Genomic DNA, 21,571 nt, shown 5'->3' with positions numbered 1-21,571 from the left:
CTCATATCTGCTAACCACAGCACCCTGCCCACTATTATTTTCTCCAAGGGCTGGATGACATTTGGAATCATGGTGTAGAAATGTGGGTTCACACAGCAAAGCTTTTGGCAACCAAGCTTTACCACAACAGAGCTAAAGAGGGCAGATAAAGGTTATGAATTTAGTTCTAACCTTGACCGGTTATAAAAGGTCACTGCTGTTTTTGTAGGGAGTTAATTTACAAGTTGTTTCAGAAAGTCATGCTTCATATGGTATGTTCTGTTGCAGAGTCTGACTTTTGAATACCAAGAATAACAACACTACTTACTGTTTACATCAGTAAAGATGTACAGATGTTTGTACACATTCATATTCATAGCAATAATTTAATTATTACACAATTAAAAGTTGTCAGAAATTACAGTGTATAATCAATTGGGTAGTACCAGTAAAACAAGGCTTCAAGACTTCTTCCAACTAAATGTGTCTAACTTCGCTGCTTCTCAAGGACAGCAATCTCTCAGAAGACAAAGGGGGCAGGAGCACACTGATTAATTTGCAGTCTTTAATTTTACAAACACTTAAGGGCTTTGAATTAATCAGTGTGTTTCTGTTGCTTTTGCTCTTCTCTAAAAGTGACTAAATCTGAATTTTAGAATAGAAAACAAATTTGAAAATAGAATCCACGCAGTAAAAGTGCATTTAGTGAATCCTCAGGCTTGCTCTAACTATTACTATAAATACAACTAGCAAATCAATAAACTCAGCTTCTCTCTCACCCGCTATCTGTGGCTCAGCACAATTGCTGTAATGAATTTAGCTGCTAAAAGTAAATAAAATGAAAACTGACATCCTGTTTTAAATCTTAGGAGCATGAAAAAAAAACAAGTTTGTGAAGACGTTTCACCTCTCATCCAAGAGCCTTCTTCAATTCTAAAAACAAATGGTGCCCAGTGAGGTTTTTCCCCTTTGGAGGAGGTCATTGATCTACTATTGATCATGTGCGTCATCGCGAGTCAAGGTGAGAAAAAAGGCGTGGACAATTACAATCATCAGGGGTTGGGGGGGAGACCATAGTAAGACCTTGCCTCACTATACCATGTGTGTGATTGGAGTCACCTGAGGCAAGGTATGAAGCGCCTGGACTGAATCTCAGGACTGCATTGTATGCAGGTGGCTAATAGCTGGTGTTGTAAGCCACCACCTCTGTTCAGCAATGGTCATCCACAGTGGATATAGATGGCCTCTTTTACTCCTCTCTCAAAACATCTGTCTTATTGGTCCATGCACTTGTGGAGTGGCTGTTTGCAATCTGCTATTTAGACATTTGTCACTGCACGGCACACACTACATTGTTTAGCTTGTATTTGGGAGTTTTGTCTTTGAGTTGACAAAACATTTTTGTCTAAGGGCGTGGCTGGGTCTGAAGTGCACGGGGATGTCATGGTTGGAGAAAATTCTCCTCAGTTTCTTAAACAAACCTGCTACATAAGCAATGGCAATGTTGTTTGGTTTGTCATTCTGTTTCTCCCTAGTTGGTATCTGACTTTTTTTTCTGTGCATCTTTGTGGATTTCTGGTGAGGTGAGATGTCTTCAGAAACTTTAAAAAGTCCATGTTCTTTTTTCAAGCTCTTAAGAGTACCATGAATGGATGACTGAGAACCTACACAGACATCCAGCTCCATACTACATAATATACAAAACAGCCTTTGCTGCATTTGCAGTGGAAAGAGTGATGAAAGTATTTATATTCAAAACAATCATCATGTATAGTAAATCCTCTAATGGATGTGCTTGTTAGTTCCAAAGAAAATAAAATTTCCTCACAGCAGACATTCATTCAATATGCATAATAAGAAAAGAAGTGGAAATATTATTAGTGGCTTATTAATAAACTGTGACAGTGTGAGAGTGAGCCACCAATCCAAGTAACCAGAAAACTGAAACCAAACACAGCTAAATTAAATTTAGTCATCAGTATTTAGTGTTTATTATCTGTGCTTCCCCTACTGGGACAAAACCAAATATTTTGTGTTTAAAACTTGCATACTAATACCAATTACAGCATCCTACAAAGATCAGTAGTACATACACATAGTATTTAATGTATACTTTTAGTACCAGAGAAGAAATCAGTGATTAACGCACAGTAATCTATTGCCACCACAAAGGCTGTTAGCCACAGTAAAGCAGAAGCAGGCTCTGTGGTCCCCCTGATGTAAGTAAGTGTGGTAGAAACCATGAAGCGCCATAGAAACTACAACAAAGAGCTGTAAAAACCAACGCCTTATAGTTAGAAAGTGTTATAAAGATATTAAGAAATAAGCGACAAACAGCACAGACACTGTTACCTGAACTCTGACTGAAACAGAGTTTAAGTGGTGGGTGTAATGCAGTACACTGTTATCAGCAGTAACCATACCTTATTAATGGCACACTCACAATCATTCTGACTAGACGTGATCTAATTTACTTTTGTTTTGCAGGTTGGACGTAGAAAATTAACATCTTCTTTTTACTGGAAAGTTTCTTATCTAAATGTCCAGTTACATGAGCGCAAATGTACAATCAGCTCATGTCGCTTTTCATTTCCTGTTTTAGCGTGACCTAACTTTTGTGACTCTTTAGAAAAAAAGTGAAAAAGTAAACAAGTTTTAAAAAAACAAACAATCTACCGCAAATTTTATGGATTGGTTCTTTAGTCTTTTTTTTTTTTTGTAATTCGTCCATTTGACAAAAATGAACTACCTTCTAGCTTTCTTTATGCACTCAGGGTCGTGTGTCAACTCCATCAGGGTATCCTTTAAGCACAGAAAGACTGGGTTTGAAACTCAAACAGAAGCAACCGTTGCGATGCAGCAGGAAATTACATGTTGCTAAATCTGACAGGTGTGTTTGGAAAATCACTAGAAAAGTGCTGAGTCATTATTTGTAACTTGCAAAGCCAGTAGCTTCCATAGCCACTCCCACAGAGAGAGTTTTTTTTTTTACAACTACATCTCTCACAATAGCAAGCATGCACTCTAGATATGCGTCCTTGAATGGCATATTGAGACCTCTGTGGGCTGCAGCTGGCAGCTGAAATTGACCACTGACCCCTCACTATGCAGCTATCACATTACTAATTATGTATTATAAATATCACTGCTCACCATGCTTCAATTGAGAATTAAAATTGCGTCCCCAGATTTTATTTGGCTTAAGGCAAAAGCACAACACAGTATGGTTTTATTTGAAGCATCCCTAATGAACAATGCTTTCTGAACTCTTGTTTGTAGTTAACCCTGATCTTTGGCCTCCCAGCTGCACCCACATGCCAACAATATCAGGCTCCACACAACCCATTCAAGAGTAGGCGTGCAGAGGAGAAACGCTGTGGAGATCCCACACCTTAAACCTCCTTTCCTATAGGTGTCACTATACGCGGACGCCCCACCCCCACCCCACTTTTCACTACTCCTCATCCCACCCACTAAAGCTCCGCGAAAGGGTGTGCTTTTTGAAGGCTGTATGAGGCTATAATACAGCTGCAGGCAAGTCAAGTCGCCACTTGGTTTGACACCCCAGGAAAAAAGCCTCCGAGGCAGAGGGGGAGCACACGCACAAGTACCCCCACCCCCCGCATCCTCCGTCTGAGCTCAACACAGGGTCTAGTCTCTCCGGACATACCGTTGAGATGCGGAACACACGGAGGTTAATATAAAAAAGTTGGTGTAGTCGGGGCACACGGCGAACACATAATGTGGCAGCTGCCGTGTAGCTTCTATTCAAGGTCAGTATCTGAGCACGGCCGCCTCACGGACGAGTGTCTTAGGTAGGAGGGGGAGAGAGGAGACGCTGAAGGGATGCCGCTGTGCCTCGTTTACCTCCAGCATCAACGATGACGTCTTCCACCGAAGAAGACGTTGATAGTCAATGACAAGGAAACGGACAAACTTGTGAAACGCCGCTATGAAGACCAACTGAGGTTACTGGGCTGTTGTAAAAGAAAAAACGACACTCTTTCAGCATCTTGGCGTTTCCTGCTTTCTTTCCACAACGGCCTGTGCTGGAAGCGGCTGTTTACCTGGCTACAACAAGCGAAGAAGTCTAGCTAGCTAACGTTAACTGACATAATGAGGGGTCTGGTTCGGTTTCGCTTTGGTTCAGTGTCAGTTTGACGAACTGACTGTCAGAATCTTCTACGGTTGAGGAGTTTTAACTAACGCGACACTACGAAGTGATAACTGGCACAACTTCCTTAAACTTGCCCGGTTTTTCAAGCTGACTTGTTAAAAAACCCCAAACAAACTCGTATTCATTTTCATTCAAGGTCGCCTTTATTTTTCAGCAATAATGCCTTCCAGGACTGTGTCACACGGGTCTTCGGGCCGGCTTCGTGGACTGTTCTTGGTGATGGTTTTAGTGTTTCTGGAGGGCTCCGTGTTTACCCTCGCTGTTGCCAGCTCCGACCAGCGTTCTCCTACCACGGCACACTCGGGCGGCCACAAAGCGACTGACCATGGCAGTCACAACAACACTGGAAAGGCTTTCCCTGTGCTAGACTTGAACTACGAAAACGTACGGGTCCCGTTTGAAATCTCATTATGGGTCCTCCTTGCCTCTTTGATGAAATTAGGTGAGTGTGATGTTATGTGAAAGCTCCATGTGACCTGTCGGTATGAGTGCAGCCTTTTCTGGCAATACCTGATTTAGTGTTACCTTATTTACCCAAATTCTATAAGTCTCTCCTACATCAGGTAACAGCCAGTTTTTCAGGTGAATAATTACATTATGAAAAACATGCAGAATTACATTTCATAGACAGCACATTTGAATCAAAAGAGTTGAGTTAAAATGCAGTTTTCCTGGTGATCAGATAGTAGATCGCACATATAAATCATATGGAATGGAAGTTGTCAGGCAAACCAACCATAATCTTAAAGCATCATCTCTGACCCCTAGGCCATCCTACTTGTGTTGTGCATGCGATGACTCTGGTATGCAGACTTAACTAGTTTGCTCAAAATAGCTCAGCTCAGTCTGTGAGAGGGCAAATCAATATTGCTGTTCAGGAAGATTACTCATCAGATCTGCCAGTGTCATGTGGTGAAGATGTTTAAGAGCTATATTCACTCCCTGCTACAATGATGACTAAGCAACCTGATACAGCAGTCTGGATATTTAGTCTTCAGCACAGTGGGGCCCTACCTCTACCTTGCAGTATTGTCCTGAGCGATGTTTCAGAAGCAGCTTGCTTTTTTATCCCTTACTGTTTGTGTTCTCCATTATACTGTCTTTACCATCAATTTCTCCTGGCTTTCTGCTTTCTACAGAACACTGCATTGTCCTGAGCCATCTCTTTTTAAAAAAAAAAAAAATTATGAGAGCCAGCAGCTTGTCACTTGCCTGTGACATCAGGGGCCTGACTGAGCAGCAGCCTGTAGCCAGGGAGGATACTGCCTCACTGTCTGGGCAAGAAGCCCAGTATCTCAGGGGAGAGGACAGGAAGAGGGTCCACCTGGCTTGGGTAGCTTACTTGTTAGGATGCAGCTCAAGGACACAGAGTAAAAATGATAGATGAGCATTAGCAGAAAGTGTGAGCAGAAGGAATGAGGAAAGTACAGAAAGTCGAAGAAAGGCAAATTTAAAAAAATGAGACTAGATGAATGTGTAGGCTGACAGCAGCAGCGGACAGTGGTGACCTTAAGCCTCTGATTATCCCTTGACTACTTAAAATGGGCTCTGAACGATTCAAAGTGGCTGCTACCCTGCTCTGCCTCAGCCGTGTCTCTGATTCATGTTCACTGAATTTATATCTTACAAGCTAAAAAGCATATTCACAGACCATTTGTCTCTGAAGCAACCTTGACTGCATGGTACCTTTTCTCTGCCTTTTTTCAACTGAGTACTTTACATAAATTGATTATAGCCACCCCAAAATATTCTCACATGAATCAGAACCAGGGGATGCAATTTAACTGACAAGCTGCCATTACCGTAAACACTGGTTAAGAGTCAAAGCCTTTATATTCACAAGGCATCTATTTTTGTCTCTGTAATCAGGCCATAAACACTGTACCACAAATATGATATCTTATCTTGTGACCCCAAAGCTAATTCCACTGGAAGTGCACTATATATATAGTTCTCATAAAAACATGTTGTCTTTGTGTTAAGAGCAAGGCTGTGTTTGCAAGCATCCATTTAAATTTTTTTTTTTTTTTTTTTAATCAGGAAGAAAAATATGCTTTAGCCGAATTTCTTTCCAAATTTAGCATGAGTGTAATTTGTTACTTAGTAGAAATTAGATTGCAACCTGAACCTTATTTATTTCTTGTAGGGAAGAAAAAAAAAGAATAAATCCGAACATGAAATGGCCATTGCCTTTTTTTTTTTTTAAGTTGTAAGCAGATTTGTGATTGTGTGATATAGGCTTTGTAGTGATAGATAAAAGAGTAAAACAATACCAACACAGATTTCCTGTCCTCCCTCATAACCCCCCCCCCCCCCCCCCCCAAAAAAAACAAAACAAACAAAAACAAAAAAAAAAACAAGCCCCCATGGCTGCAAAACATTGCAGTTCTTCTAGCAGTCCCTCAAGGTTGGCATATAAAGCACGTGTATCTCCACAGACTCTTATTTTACAATATCCAACCCTATAGCAATAATAACTCTAAAAAGAACAGTTTTGGCCTATATGGATAGTTCCCTCTCCTTTTTTTAATAAGTTGTCTATCTGCATAGTGGAAAAAGGGGTGTGACCGCTTTGACTGACAGTTTTCTTGACAAAGAAAACTGTAGCCGATTGGTGTTTAGGAGGCCTCACCTCATCTAATTTTAGTCTGTGAACCGGGCCTTTCCTCAGTTTTTGTGTTATTTGTTCATTTTAGAGCATTTAAATGGATTTATCAGACAAATAGCTGTTAGGGTTACAGGGCAGGAAGTTTGTTTTCCCTCAGCCAGAGTTAAATACTAGTATATTATTAGCCTGTGTCTTAGCAAATTAGCAGATATTTGTGTCTGTGCATTGTAACATTACAGTTTCTGGAGGCAGCTTGTTAGCCAACGTCAGCTTATAACTTAACACTCCACCCTCTCTCCAGATATGGTAAGTTCTGGTTACAAAACACTAGGATTGCAGTGGCCAAGACGCTAACAGTGAGACGTCAGAATTCAGAGTCCAAAACTAAAGAGCAATGTCATAAAGGGTTTGTTTGTTTGTTTGGTTGGTTGGTTGTTTTTTGTTTTTTTTTGCTATACAGACTATGGTTATGAATCACTGTGGCTTAAATGTGTGCCAGACTTTGCCATAATATGGAAACCGGTTATAACTTTAAGTGAATGAAGGCATGCATTTCCATCTCTCAGAAAATCCCACATTGAGTGGGCATATATGTAAGTGCACGGTTTTGTTGATGTTAACTAAAAAAATATGGCCTTGTTAAACAATGAGAAGTAGAACATAATCAGTGCCAAAACTCAACCCAGAATTGCAGCTCTAGCAGTTAATAAAATTGCTGATGGTGTTACATGTCTTTTGTGGTACCTTTTTGCACTTTTAACTGTTTTCAAGTCTGTGGTGACGTCTTTGTTTCCTTCCTGTTTTTAAACTTGAGGGATTGCAAGGTTGTGGTTTGATTTGTTCCCTTTTGTGACTTGTAATCACTAGAAACTGTGTCTTGAGTCGAGATTCTGAGGCTGTTAGGCTAATTTGTTTGCTTAGTAAATGATCCCCCAAGAGACGCTCACAGTTTTTTTATTTTTTTATTTTTTATTTTTTTCTCTCATTGTAGTGTGTTTTTTTTTTTTTTTTTTTCTTTCTTTTTTTCAGCTACTATATATTGTTGAAGCAGCCTGCCAGAGTCAACCAAGGCCTGGCTTATGAGTAATTCAAGTTGTAAAGAGTGTGCGGCCTAAGACGTGATTCTTGATTTTTGCAGTAGAACTAAACAAGTTAGATATGGGCCTTAGGTTGTGTGGGAAATATTCCCAGTATGGAATTTGAAACCAAACCCTTGGCAAAGAATGACTCACTCTGTCACAAAGTCTACTCCACATACCTTTATGGTGTTATTTATTAAAACCAAGCCCAGATTGTTTAACAAAGAAAAGTACTGAACTGCCACACTTACAGATAAATGTCTTTGCTTAAAAATGCTTACAGTAAATACCAAGTGTGTTCATGCAAAAGGCTTTTAAAGCAATTGGACATATTGACCAACTGGTTTAATGGTTTATAATCAGATATAATCAGCTATATCTCAGTTTAATTTAGAAAATTGCCTCATGGGTAGATAAATGCAATAAACAGCCATAGACAGAAAGTTGCTTTACTAATATTTTAAAGTAAATCATGGCAAATCAATCACGGCATCGAATTTTCATCCTTTTCTTTTTCACTGCTTTCAGTGTTTAAAACCTCAATCTAGTCGCTTAAAAACCTGTGTTCAACTGACACTAGTTATGCTCACTAAATTGTACTCCACTCAGTTGTTATAGTAGAAGACAAAATTCAGAAACATATCCTTGCAAGGAAACCCCTGCGGTTGTTTTGTGTAGATATGACGTCAGGGATCATACTAAATTATACCACCACAAGGCCGTAATAAATAATTCAAAAACAATGCTGTGTTCCACAAGCAACTTGACCCCAATGGTCTGCACTGAACAATAACTCACAACAACTTTTATACAACACATAACTGGGACTGCATCTCACTAAAATGCAAATCTTGGCCTCACTGTGAACGCCAATGTTGTGGTGTTGGAAAGCTGCCTGCCGTATCACAATTACTACAAAGAAGACCAGATGAATGCCACCATTTTAAACAAAGAAACTCTTTAAATATGTTTGCTATCTTTTGTGTCTGCTTAATGCAGCTGATTTGGTTGCCAGTGGTTTGTAGTAAGTTACCTGGCAACAGGGCACACTTCCTGGCTTTGGGAATGACAGTGTAGTTCATACTAGGCAGTACTGACACTGGGTACACATCCAGAATTGAAAGAGCTGTTACCCTTTGCTAGTTTTCAATAACCTTGTTGCATAAAGGCTCCCAGGAGGCAATGGGGCAAGGACACAGCAGCTGCCATGAGAAACTGCCTAATCTTCTACTTTAAGAACATGGCATCAAAAAAGTCTTTATTATCTTACACACTATATGGCCCGTCAGACATTTATTTCCTACATACCCATGTCTTAATCATGATAGAGTTGTGTACCAGCTTGTGCCAGTGTTCTTTGAAGTTCACTTCCCTCCTTTTCTCTATCTTATCTTCTGTGTTATTACCCTTCATTAGATGATTGCTGAAGGCCATAGTTGGAGTTGTGCTTAAGAGATTTAACAATGTGCTGTCAACACTTAGCTTAGGATGGGTTGTTCAGTCTACTTTAACTTAACCTTTAGCCCCCAATATTTCATGTGTTAATAATTTTATATTTAGAAGGGTCTGTAATGATACTGGCATACATGTCCAGCATGCACAGTCACCCATGAATGATAATGGCACATTTAGAGTTTCATTCTTGGGTCCAGTATTAAGTTTGCCTCTGCTCAATGCACCAGCAGAAATACATTTATACCATACAGTTGTGACCTGTTTGCCCTTTCGTCAAGTACCATACTGCCCAACATTTTATCATTAAGGGCTTTGTGTTTCTTTGCAACACTCAGTCATTAGAGCAGTTTAGAAATGTTTTGCAGGGGTATTTCATGTCCTTGAGATTGAACTTTTCCTTGTTTAATGCCCTAGTTTTATTCTAGATTCAATCAGCGTCAATCAGAAGAGTACTTTGCAGAAGGGATCTTCTGTTTGTCTTCTATTAATACCACTGCTGACTTCCCACCCTCTTACATATGTTATCTTTTGGAAAAAAAAGAAAGAAAATACTTTGGAAAAACCGTACATGTGATGTAGATTTCCTTTACTCAGACTCACAGTTGGGTATAATGAGATGCTCTTTTCGTTGAATAAGGCTACGTTCACACTGCAGGTCTTAATGCTCAATTCAGATTTTTTTGATCAAATCCGATTTTTTTTGTCTGCTCGTTCACACTACAAATAAAATGTGACAGCAAACGCGCTCTAATGTGAGCCCTCAAAGCGGCCCGCATGCGCAAAAGAAGACGTCACACACAACGCGCTCTGTTTAGACCCAGAGCAAACAATATTGTTTGACTGTTTCAGACTTTACGTTTCCCAATTTTGCTTTAAGTTCTAAAGTTATTTTGTTATTTACATATGGCCTAATAATGATCCTTATTGCTGTTTTAGAGAGGAGCGGTGCTTCAAAGGATAGTTGCAGATTTCTGTCAGAATCTGCAGATTATACAGTACAAATAAAATGTTCACGTTTCTCCAACGTTGTCTTCCCAACGGTTTCACTAACATCTACACTGGATGGCCAGGAAACCTTCACAATGTCTTCTTGGGCGCTTCTCCGGCGCTGATAATTGGCGTCTGTCTTGTGTCAGTGACGTAAAAGACGGATTTAATGCGACATGACCGTTCAAACAGCAGTCGCTTTCTAAAACATCAGATATGTATCGGATTCAGTACCACATACGAAAGTGACCCAGATCGGATTTGAAAATATCGGATTTGTGCTGTTCAAACTGTCATACCATGATCGGATATGGGTCGCATAGGGTCCAAAAAGTCGGATTTGATGCGCTTTCGCCTGCAGTGTGAACGTAGCCTTAGAGCTCTCTCCTGGTGTGACGAGAGGTTTAGACTTGTAAAATCTTTGTATGACACTTTGTGCTTTCTGCGTGAGCATTGCTAAAAAAAAAAAATCAGATTTAGTTAAGTTACAGGACTGTGTTAAAGTCATGTGGCGCCCGCCTCTCATTTTTTATTTTTTGATAGGAAAGTGGGAAATGGGTGAAGTGATCTATTGAAATGTGCAAGCAAAAATGGAAATGGGTATAAGATGGAAATAGTAAACTATTCCTGAAGATTACTTTAATCTTCAGGAATACTTGAAGAACATTCAAAGCTCTCTGGATTTTGGCTGCCTTTTGCACTGTTCTTTGCCAAGTTAACCCAACAGTCCTTTAATAATGTTGAGATCCCAGCGCTGGGGAGGCCAATCCATGACTGACAGTATTCCAATGGATGTGTGTAATGTTTTGGGGTTTTTGGGGGGGTCAATATAGTTTGGGATCATTGACAGCCTGAAAAATGAAACTGTTGCAAATTAGATGCTTTCCAGATGGTATTGCATAATTCCATCAATTATGAAAAGCCCCAATGCCACTGGCTGAAATGGCTGCAACAAACCATGGCGTAGGCTCCACTGTTTTACAGATGGCTCAAGATACTGTTGTACCTCTCACCTGAAGTTCTCCATTTATATTGACAATGGTTTGAACTACAAGTTTGTTTTGATCGCCAATTAACGCGAATAACATATTAAGCATACTTTATGCTTTTAAATTTAGAACAGTAACTTCAAAATTACTTGAAATGGTTGCAATTATTTATGCATTATCATGGAAGCAAAATGATAAATGGATATGACCTACCACAGTTGTTGGCAGGCATTTTTGTGTAAAATGTTATCATGGGTATTCATTCTGAGGAAGGCCTTTCACTTTAAATTCTGTTCTGCTGAGTACCAATTAGCTTGGCTGGGGTGTGCAGGCTGATTCGTGTAATTTGATGTCCCCCACACTAACAGATATCCCTGTAGTGTTGATGCCTGCAACACGTTTAGAAGAAGCTTTGTAATTATGTAACTGTGTCTATGGGAGTCGAGATGCTGTAATCACCAAGGTGCTAATTTGTGGTGCTAATTTAGCTTTATTGTCGAAGCCTCTTGAGAGCACATTGACCCTCTCTTCTGAGAAGACACTGTGTTTTGAAAAATTTCAGAAAGAGCAGCGGAATTTCCATCCTGCTCGCATCCCATCCTTTTGGCTGAAATTTCATAAAGTTCTTGTTTACTGTGTTCAAGCAGTTCTCATAGAATATCTTTGTTGACCCAGTTGGATACTGAGCCTCCCAGGAGGTTTAGGTGACGCTCTTTTTTCTTTTTATATTAAGGTTATTTGAAAGAGCAGCACTTGAGTTCTGGCATCTTATCGTGGGGAAATGAAGTCTTCTTAGACCAGTTAAGATAAAGCCTTTAATCCTGCAGCTGTGTGACGCACAGACATGCACTTGTTGAGCTTTCTTTTTCTGAAACACTGTTAATGTTGTGCTCAAGCTGCCCTAGCGTGAAACACACCAAGACCACCCTCACAAATGCCCAACTTGTAACTTGTGATGCTGGTGTTTTACATATCGTTAAGACATGTATGCTTATGTGCTTTCACTATAAATGATGCGTTGAGTTGTAGCAATAAACTTGCGTACTGGCATGAAGGTCTGATATTTACATGAGAAACAACCTGTATTATAACTGAGAAACATGCTGTACTATGTACTAATTGGTCAACTTTCATTTAGCATGCCATTAATCACATTGTGTAAAAGTAAACTGATTGGAGGGACCATTTTCATGCCTCATCTCTCCTTGTTCAAGAGAGGGGTAACAAATCCAGCAGCTATTATTTCAGGTGGTACTGCTTTCAGTCAACCAACCACTTTTGTCTCAAAATGATTGAACTTTGTAACTATGTTGCTCATTGATAGTTTTACATGTGCTATTTTAAATGAATGTATTCAATATTAAAATACCAAATTTATTGATTTACAGTGTAAAATGATCTTTCCCAAAAATATTGTTTTGTCTGGATGTGTTGTTGTAACCCTGCCCGGTTTAAGTTTCTGTTTATGCTGTGTTATTTATTACACTGCCAGCAAAATACTGACACATACCTGTGTACAGTAAAAATAGCCCCACTGTGGGATGCCTTCTGTTGTCCCTTTGAAATCTTCATCCCCTTTTATTTACTGTTTTTCCAAAAGTTGCAGTTGTTCCATTGCCTCAACATGGATAGGCAACTTGTGTATGTATTTTGATAATCAGAAAGATAGGCTTTCAAATACACACTGTATATGTCGTTTGTTGGGAGCGACAAAGTATTACTGTGAGCATACAGTACTGACAGACTCTATGCCTTGACATGAGCTATGTAGCCTCAAGCAATACCACCTGATTGGACAAGGTTATTTCAGTTCTCTGGAATGCCCACAAAATTAGATTAGCTGATCAAATAAAAATTTAATGTAAATTTAAATAATAAAAATAAAGGTAAAATATAGCACTTTATGTATTGTTTCATGTCCTGAACATAGGGCGATAGTAACTTTATTTAAACTGCAAGCTTGACTTTGTTGGTCTTTCGTGTCTCTTAAGATCTGTCTACATTATATCTTTTGCATGTCATTTTCATTTTTTTCCTTAGAGTGCATAAGGTGATGGTGTTAGAATCAGGGGTTACACAGGTCTTTAACATACCAGCACCTTCATTTTTTTTTTTTTTTAGATGTTGGAATGAGTAAATGAGGACAGGCAAGCTTTGGCAAGTCTATACAGTCCACACAAAATTCTTCCTTTTGCATTTCCTGCCTATATCACCAGTGCAGAATGGTGCATTTCATGCTGATGTTAACAGTGATGAATAAATTCAGACGCTTATTTTTTTGTGCACTATTTAAAAGAAAAAATCTAAAGCACAAGAAGGAATTAGCTGTGTGGGTGGTAGGATAACACATAAGTGCTCTATGTCACAGATGATTGCTCGTGGTTTGGGGTTGACATGTTAGTTCTGTGTAATCTCTGTAAAGCAGAAAAGAGCTCGAAATAATTCCAGTTAATTTCAAGGTGTGTCCACACTATTTGTTTATTACTTATCATCTAACCCATAAACCAACACAAAGCATTTTTTTTCTCTTAAGATCCATTTCCTTCGATTTACACGTTGAATTTGTATTACATGTGTTTTGTAGTTTACATTGAGTACAGGTGGTCAATACTATAAATACAAACCTCCTGCTGCTCATATCAAGCACTTGTTCATGTTTGCTGTTTCCTTATATGATATTGTCTCTTCTTTTGTTTCCATCCAGGGTTCCATCTGGTTCCTCACTTATCCAACATTGTGCCAGAGAGCTGCCTGTTGATCGTGGTGGGTTTGCTGGTGGGGGGAATCATCAGAGGTACTGGTGAAACAGTCCCACCAGTGTTGGACTCTAAATTGTTTTTTTACATCCTGCTGCCCCCCATTATCCTGGATGCTGGCTACTTCCTGCCCATCCGTCCCTTCATGGAGAACCTGGGCACAATCCTGATATTTGCCGTCGTGGGTACTCTTTGGAATGCCTTCTTTGTTGGGGGCTTGCTATATGGTGTGTGTCAGATTGGTACAGAAAGCACTTCAATCCTTAGCAGAATAGGGCTTCTGCAGTGCCTGCTCTTTGGTTCCATCATATCAGCTGTGGATCCTGTTGCTGTGCTTGCTGTGTTTGAGGAGATCCACATCAATGAGCTCTTGCACATCCTGGTGTTTGGCGAATCACTACTCAATGATGCCGTAACTGTGGTGAGTGACCAAACTGCAGTCTAAGTAGTACAGTAGACTGATATATATGAGGCAGACATTTTTCAGGCTAAAACTGTTTGGCATTTGGCATTCTGCTGATTTGTTTACCTGGCATTACAGGGACTAGTATATACATTTTATTCATACAATGTGTAACCAGCCCAGAGGCCAAATTTATTTTCATGTTAAAAAAATAAAAGGAGCTTCACAGTCAGCCAACAATACATTCTATCCTTAGCCCCTTGACTGGATTGACTAAGACGTTAGTTCATGTCCTTATCACCCATCATAATCTTGTTTCTTAAACTATTCTCCTACCAATTCATATTCATTAGTTAGTACCTTTTTTTTGTTATTCAGTTCTTCTTCCCTTTTTCTCCCTCTCATAGGTATTGTACCACCTTTTTGAGGAGTTTTCAGGCATTGGCTCAGTGACGTTGTTGAAAGGCTTCCTGGGAGTCATCTCCTTCTTTGTAGTCGCCCTGGGTGGCGTTCTAGTTGGAGTTCTGTACGGGATCCTCGCTGCCTTCACCTCACGCTTCACCTCCCACACGCGCGTCATCGAGCCTCTTTTTGTCTTTTTGTACAGCTACATGGCCTACCTGTCTGCTGAGATATTCCACCTCTCCGGCATCATGGCGTAAGTTTGTTCAAGTCTGGTATATAACAACCCACGAAAACCACAGCGTTATAACACATTGTCAGATTGTGTTCTACATACAGGATATAGCAAAATTGAATCTCAGTATTACTGAATAAGATTATTCAGTATTACTGTGCAATATCACTGAATTTTAAGTGATTCAAAGTTGTGTAAATTTACAGTAATTGTACCACTGCTAAGTTGAAATTCATGTTACTTGAGTACATCTCATTCCAGTGAAACCTAGTACACATTATGACCAGTGCAGCAAGACACTAAGCAAGCAATTTCCAGTTAAACTGAATGTAAAATTGTCCACGTCCAAGTCTCTAAATACCATAAACTTTGTCCCCTTTGGCCTGTTGTTTTATCTAATGCATCATACCTCGACATGTTAAGAAACTGAAACAAGCAAAACACCAGGCTGAGAGACTTCACAGTGATCAGATGGTATTAGTAGGCTGTTGAAACATAGTTGCACTGGTGATTGGGTGGTGTAGAAACTGCTCCGCTACCAAAAACAGGGGTTGCAGTGGCCTAATCAGAAAAATAAGTAAATAGAATAAAATTGAAATAAAATGATCACTGTCAATAAGAACCTCACCAGTCCCTTACTGGATGGGACACATGTTTAAATTCATCCACTTAATCAAGATGACTGGCTTGTCTGGCATTGTGACACGTTTAATTCACCTGTTAAGAATGAGAATGTCTGAGTGTATGTAAACCAGTGGGAGATCACCAAATTATATTTAACTGTTTCATTCATATACAATGGGAATGATTCAGCCTACCTTAGTAGAAATTAATAGATTTTAACTCTGGTTCTTTAATCCCTCTTTTAATGTCTTTATAGTGGGTTTTTTTTTTTTGTTTGTTTGTTTGTTTTCAGTGTTTTTTTTGTTGTTGTTTGTTTGTTTGTTTGCTGTTTAAGAACAGTCTGAAACCTGAAGAGGAACCTGACCCATGTTGGCTGTTGGCTAATCAGTGCTGTGGGTGGGACTATCGCAGCCGTAAAGCTGCCAGAATGATGTCTCGTTTTTTGGCGGGGGTTTTTTCTCCACATTCATTGCTTGTACAACTGTACAACAAATGGAGAAACATGTTGAATTGTTCTCACTTCACTCCACTGCACTCTTAGAACCCCAGCAAGCAGTATAATGGCATGGCTACACATCTGAGCTGACATCTGAAATGACTGATCGGTTGGGGAAAAACTGAATTTCATCACCCATAGAAACTAGTTACAAAGAAGGAGTTCTGTCTGATTCCAACATAGCGTTACGTTGAGTGAGATACTCTTATGTTGTACTGGACCTCTCCTCAGTGTTTAGATGCCATAATCTTTATATATCCTTACCACTGGGTGAAAATTATACTTCTTATATATATGCAGGAAAATTATATTCTATATATAGCCAGTGGTTTCGGAAACTAATCTAATCTAATGCCACCTGAACCAAGCTAGGATTTAGTGGCATGTATAGCATTTTCTGACATACTATTTCATCAGCTCTTGTAGTAAGTAGCAATTGATTTTCTGTTTACTTTCAGGCTGTTTAAGGTTGCAGGTCTTATTGATGTTCCTGACGGGAGGTGCTGATGCAGTTAGTCTCACCCCTAAGTCAGGAATGATGGATATGTAGCTTCAAGGACAATCCCTTGCCTGCAGCTGTGTTGCCCCTCACATTAAAATCTGGATTTGGTTTTCTATATTACTGGTCTGTAAAAGAGGAAAGAAAGAACTTATTGATGTGATTTCCTTTTATCATTTCTGCAAAACCTTGAAAGAAAAGCCAATACTGAAAGGGAGGAGGAATGCTGACCAGCTGCTGTGGATTATTGAGCATATTTGTCAGTTGCTTTTGGCCCTTTTTTGACACACAAACATTGCATGACTAGATTAGAACAGGGAAGTGGCTGCCAGACAGGAATTGTGAGATAACTTTGTTTATTTTTCCAAATTAGTCCGTAACTGAACCTCCGAGCTGTTTTTTAGTGGTCACTTTTACTGCCAGCTCAGGAAAACTGGTACTACTTTTAACCAACTTTTTCCTTTTAAAACATAAAGTGGTTCTGTGTTATTTGACTTTATTGTGGTCAATAATGTTTTCAATTGGATGAGAAATGAGACCAAAATAACCCCACATTAATTGTTTCTGTATATCTAAAAAAAATCTGTTATTACCATTTCTCTTCCCAGGTTAATAGCATGCGGCGCCGTGATGCGACCCTATGTGGAGGCCAACATATCCCACAAGTCCCACACCACCATTAAATACTTCTTGAAAATGTGGAGCAGTGTCAGTGAGACTCTAATCTTTATTTTTCTGGGAGTTGCCACGGTTGCTGGACCTCACGATTGGAACTGGACCTTCGTCACTGTCACAGTCATTCTGTGTCTTGTTGCACGGGTTATAGGTCAGTCCTGCTTATATATTTTTGCACGACTTCTTCAAATATATGCATGAAAGCAAATTTCAAGTGTGACATAGTGTCATTTAACAGAGGAGTATACTTGTTATATTGCTAGCGTTCAAGGTTAGTTTGCTTTTTATTTTCTTTGGCAAAGGAGGTGAATGGGTTACATTGTGATTTGCACAAAAAGGCCGCATTCTTAATAAAAGAACTGGGATTAAGTGTTGCCATCATGTGTTATTACACAGCTGTTGGTGGAATTGCCGCTGAGGATTTCTCCACTGAGTTGTCACAAGTTCTTCTGTTATTGATTTGTCATACTCTCCAGTGTCTACATATATATGTGTTGCTGGGGTGGCATTGAAAGTGAAAGGATCAGTGATATATATATGATCAGTCATGAGTCACACACATCTTACTTGGATCATATGATACAGGATCTTGTGATGGAAAGCAGTTCCAAGTTCTTCTTGTCTTGTGATCGTTCCAGTGGTTTTTTTGTTTTGTTGTTGTTCTTTTTTTCCAAATTCATATTTTTTTTAAATATTTCACACAGAGGTGCTCAATGCTTTAGAGTGTATGCTTTAGCATTTTCATGTTTTGAAGAGTTTTTTTTTTTTTTTCTATAGATTTTCATATTTCAGTGGCTTTGGTTGATTTGTCTTCATGGAAATTACCTAATATTTTCAAGTGGATATTTTGCCTTCCTCATACAGCAGAAAAAAGTGCTCACATTAATTCTAACTGACCCTAAGAGGTTAACCCAAAGCTAGAACAGCACAGAAAGATACGGAGAAAGTTGGATATTCTTCTGAGATTTCCGTACTTTCTTTTTGTTGCAATCTAAAGACACTAGAAAGATTGCATTTAGAACACTTACAACATCACTGACATACAAAGCCTGACTAATTTGTACACTGTTCTTTCCAGGTGTTGTTGGTCTGACCTTTATAATCAACAAGTTCCGCATTGTCAAGCTGACCACCAAGGATCAGTTCATTATAGCCTACGGTGGCCTGCGAGGTGCCATTGCCTTCTCCCTTGGTTTCCTGCTTGAAAAAGAGCACTTTCCTGAGAGGGAAATTTTCCTCACTGCCATTATCACTGTGATTTTTTTCACTGTGTTTGTTCAGGTATGAGTACTCTATTTATTTATTTATTTATTTATTTATTTATGTATTTATTTATTTGTTAATCAGAAAACCCCTCATAAAACTTGTAAACAGTTGGAGTTAGAATTTTGTAAGAAGTTTTAATAAAAATGGTCACTTTATTAGATATACCAGTTCAGCTGCTTGTTAATACAAATCTACCCAGTCACTCACACGGCAGCAACTCAGTGCATTTAAGCACTGGTCAAGATGTAAAGATGACCTTCTGAAATTCATATCTAGCATCAGGATGGTGATGTAAGTGACTTTGAATGTGCCATGGTTGTCAGTTCCAGACAAACTTGGTGTTAACATTCAGAATCAGCTGGTTTTCCCGCATAGCCCTCTCTAAAGTTTACAGAGAATGGTCTGAAAAAGAGAAAATATCCAATAAACAGCAGTTCGTGCGGGAAAAATGCCTTGTTGATGCCAGAAGTCAGAGGACAATTGCTAGACTGTTTTGAGCTGAAAGGAAGACACCAGTAACTCAAATAACCACTTGCTACAACCAAGGTATACAGAAAGCACATGTTAAATCCTAGAGCAGGAATCCAAACCAAGTACCACTCCTGTCAGCTAAGAATTGAAAACTAAGGCTGCAGTTTGCACAGGCTTGCCAAAATTGGACAGTAGAAGATTGGAAAATGGAGTTTGGTCTGAGTCTTGATTTGTGCTGCTGCCGATGGGGTCAGAATTTGGTGTAAACATCGTGAAAGCATTGATCCACCCTGCCTTGTGTTAAGTGTTCAGAGGGCTGCTGGTTGTGTAGTGGTGTAGGGGGGGACATATTCTTGGCACACTCTGGACCCTTAATACCAACTGAGCATCATTTAAATGCCACAGTGAAAAGTGGCTGGTAAATGTAGGTTAGACATCACATCAGTTGTTATCACGATGTGTATTTCTACCCACTCATCTCCATCTCTCAGCAGCATTTATGCTGGTTTGCAAGAGAGCTCCTTTTGGTCTAGTATATTTGCATCTAATACATCTAGTTTGAATGTTTCCTGTACTGTTTGTCTTTCATTTAGTCTCTCAGAACAAATGTTTTTGCAACCATTCATGGATGCAAAGAATTAAACTAAAATAAAAATATTTCATAGAACATATTTGCAGAAGGAGGCTTATAACTTCCTCCCTTAGGGAAAAAAAGCCTATTTTTATCACACTAGTTCCTCAGCTTCAGCTCCTGTTTTTGAAAATGTAATTTTGTGCTGTATGTGTGTACGCTAACACAAATGCAAGTGAGAAAATCTGTAGATCAAATGCAAAAACTGTGAAGGAGTAACAGATATGGGTTATCTAAAGACATGCAGTTTGGTTCTGGAAACATGAATTCAAGATAAAGACACATTCAGTGTTGCGCATGCATTGTGTTTTGTTTATTTTAAGCACTGCGGTGCATCACTTAGCCATGTCAGATAAACCAGTCTCCAGGTGGGATTGTAGCAAGATTTTCAGAGGTAAGTTGGCCCCAGACAGGCAGCAACTAAAATAAAACCCTGAAAGCACATTCTCTCGCTTTAAAACTTAGATTTCAAACATATTTTATTCATGCTGCTGGAACTCTGGTTCTGTTGCCAGCACAGACCAGGAATTTGTAATTAGAAGCCTCTTTTACCTCCAAGGCTTAGTTTGTGTCTGTATCTGCATGAGCATTGTTATTTGGAAGTCTTACTGATATGAAGTGAAAATCTTCATTATTTTATTTGTCAGTCGGTATATGAATGAGATTTCCCTTTTTTGGGTTACTTGTGTTTGTCTCCTAGTGGCCATTACACTAGGAACTGAGCCCTTAACAAGTCTGGATTTATGATCTTGGTCATGGCTAAGTGTCTAATTTAGTGTCAGTGATGTTTTAACTGGCATGACTGTTTATTCAAGATGGCCACGTGAAACTATTTAGTTTGGTAGGACATTCATGATGTTTATAAAATGGTAAATGGCCTGCATTTGTATAGCGCTTTACTCAGTCCCTAAGGACCCCAAAGCGCTTTACACTACATTCAGTCATTCACCCATTCACACACACATTCACACACTGGCAATGGCAAGCTACATTGTAGCCACAGCTGCCCTGGGGCGCACTGACAGAGGCGAGGCTGCCGGACACTGGCGCCACCGGGCCCTCTGACCACCACCAGTAAAATAGTTAAATGTAGTTAAATGTTAAACTACAGTACAGAGAGTGTTATATTTCTGTAATTATGAGCAGGCATTGTTACAAGTGTAGAAAGATGATAAAATTCACTCAGACTAAAAAAAATGGATCTTTTGTTCAGGCTCAGATGGCAAATTGTTAAAAAAATACAATCAGTCTTATTGCGCCAATCTGACATTGATTAGTTGTGCCAATGAGGTGAAAGTGCAGCATTTTAATCAAATCGCAAGTTCCCTGAAGAAAGGAGTGTCATCTTTGAAAGTTCTTGTATATTAGTCCTTATATAAGTATGGAATAAACATGAGGTGACAAAGGCAAAGGCTCCTGTGCATACATGCCTGTATTATTAAACAGCTTGAATCCTCTGTCATCCAGTTTATGCCATTACCGTTAACCAGATGGCTGTCTTAATCTGTTTAATAAGCAGAATGATACATTCAAGCTGCCGAGGTGCAGAGCGGTGCAATCGTGCCATATAATAACATAAGAACATTTCCAGTATAACTAAGTGAAAGTTCATTAAGAGAATGAATGATGCTGATGTTTGTTTTTCTGTTTTTTGTCAGAGTTATTTCTCAATGTTGGCAGTTTAAAAAGCAGATACATTTATATACATGAAAACAAGCATTATTATAAGATGGGGAGGATGAAGGGAGACCTGTACAGAAGACTTGTTTGTGTTATGCAAATTTTTAGCTCCATTTTTACATTTACTATGTAACAAACTAGTTTTGCATGATTTTGTTG

At 39.3% G+C, this 21,571-nt stretch overlaps 1 protein-coding gene across 2 annotated transcripts in view; it reads left to right on the top strand.

The window, feature by feature from the left end:
* The first annotated feature begins 3,559 nt into the window (after positions 1-3,559).
* slc9a1a (solute carrier family 9 member A1a) overlaps positions 3,560-21,571 on the top strand; it is a 30,859-nt gene continuing 12,847 nt past the window's right edge. For both annotated transcript variants that reach the window (XM_063485927.1, XM_063485926.1), the window contains exons 1-5: positions 3,560-4,598; positions 13,979-14,451; positions 14,841-15,091; positions 17,298-17,515; positions 18,443-18,645. In XM_063485927.1, coding sequence (XP_063341997.1) covers positions 4,316-4,598; positions 13,979-14,451; positions 14,841-15,091; positions 17,298-17,515; positions 18,443-18,645 — 1,428 coding nt within the window. In that variant the 5' untranslated portion in view covers positions 3,560-4,315. The remainder of the gene's footprint in view (positions 4,599-13,978; positions 14,452-14,840; positions 15,092-17,297; positions 17,516-18,442; positions 18,646-21,571) is intronic.

Source organism: Pelmatolapia mariae, linkage group LG10_11, assembly GCF_036321145.2.
Source record: "Pelmatolapia mariae isolate MD_Pm_ZW linkage group LG10_11, Pm_UMD_F_2, whole genome shotgun sequence".
Lineage (NCBI taxonomy): Eukaryota > Metazoa > Chordata > Actinopteri > Cichliformes > Cichlidae > Pelmatolapia > Pelmatolapia mariae.
The sequence above is the reverse complement of the archived record's forward strand: the minus strand, read 5'-3'. Positions and strand labels throughout refer to the sequence as shown.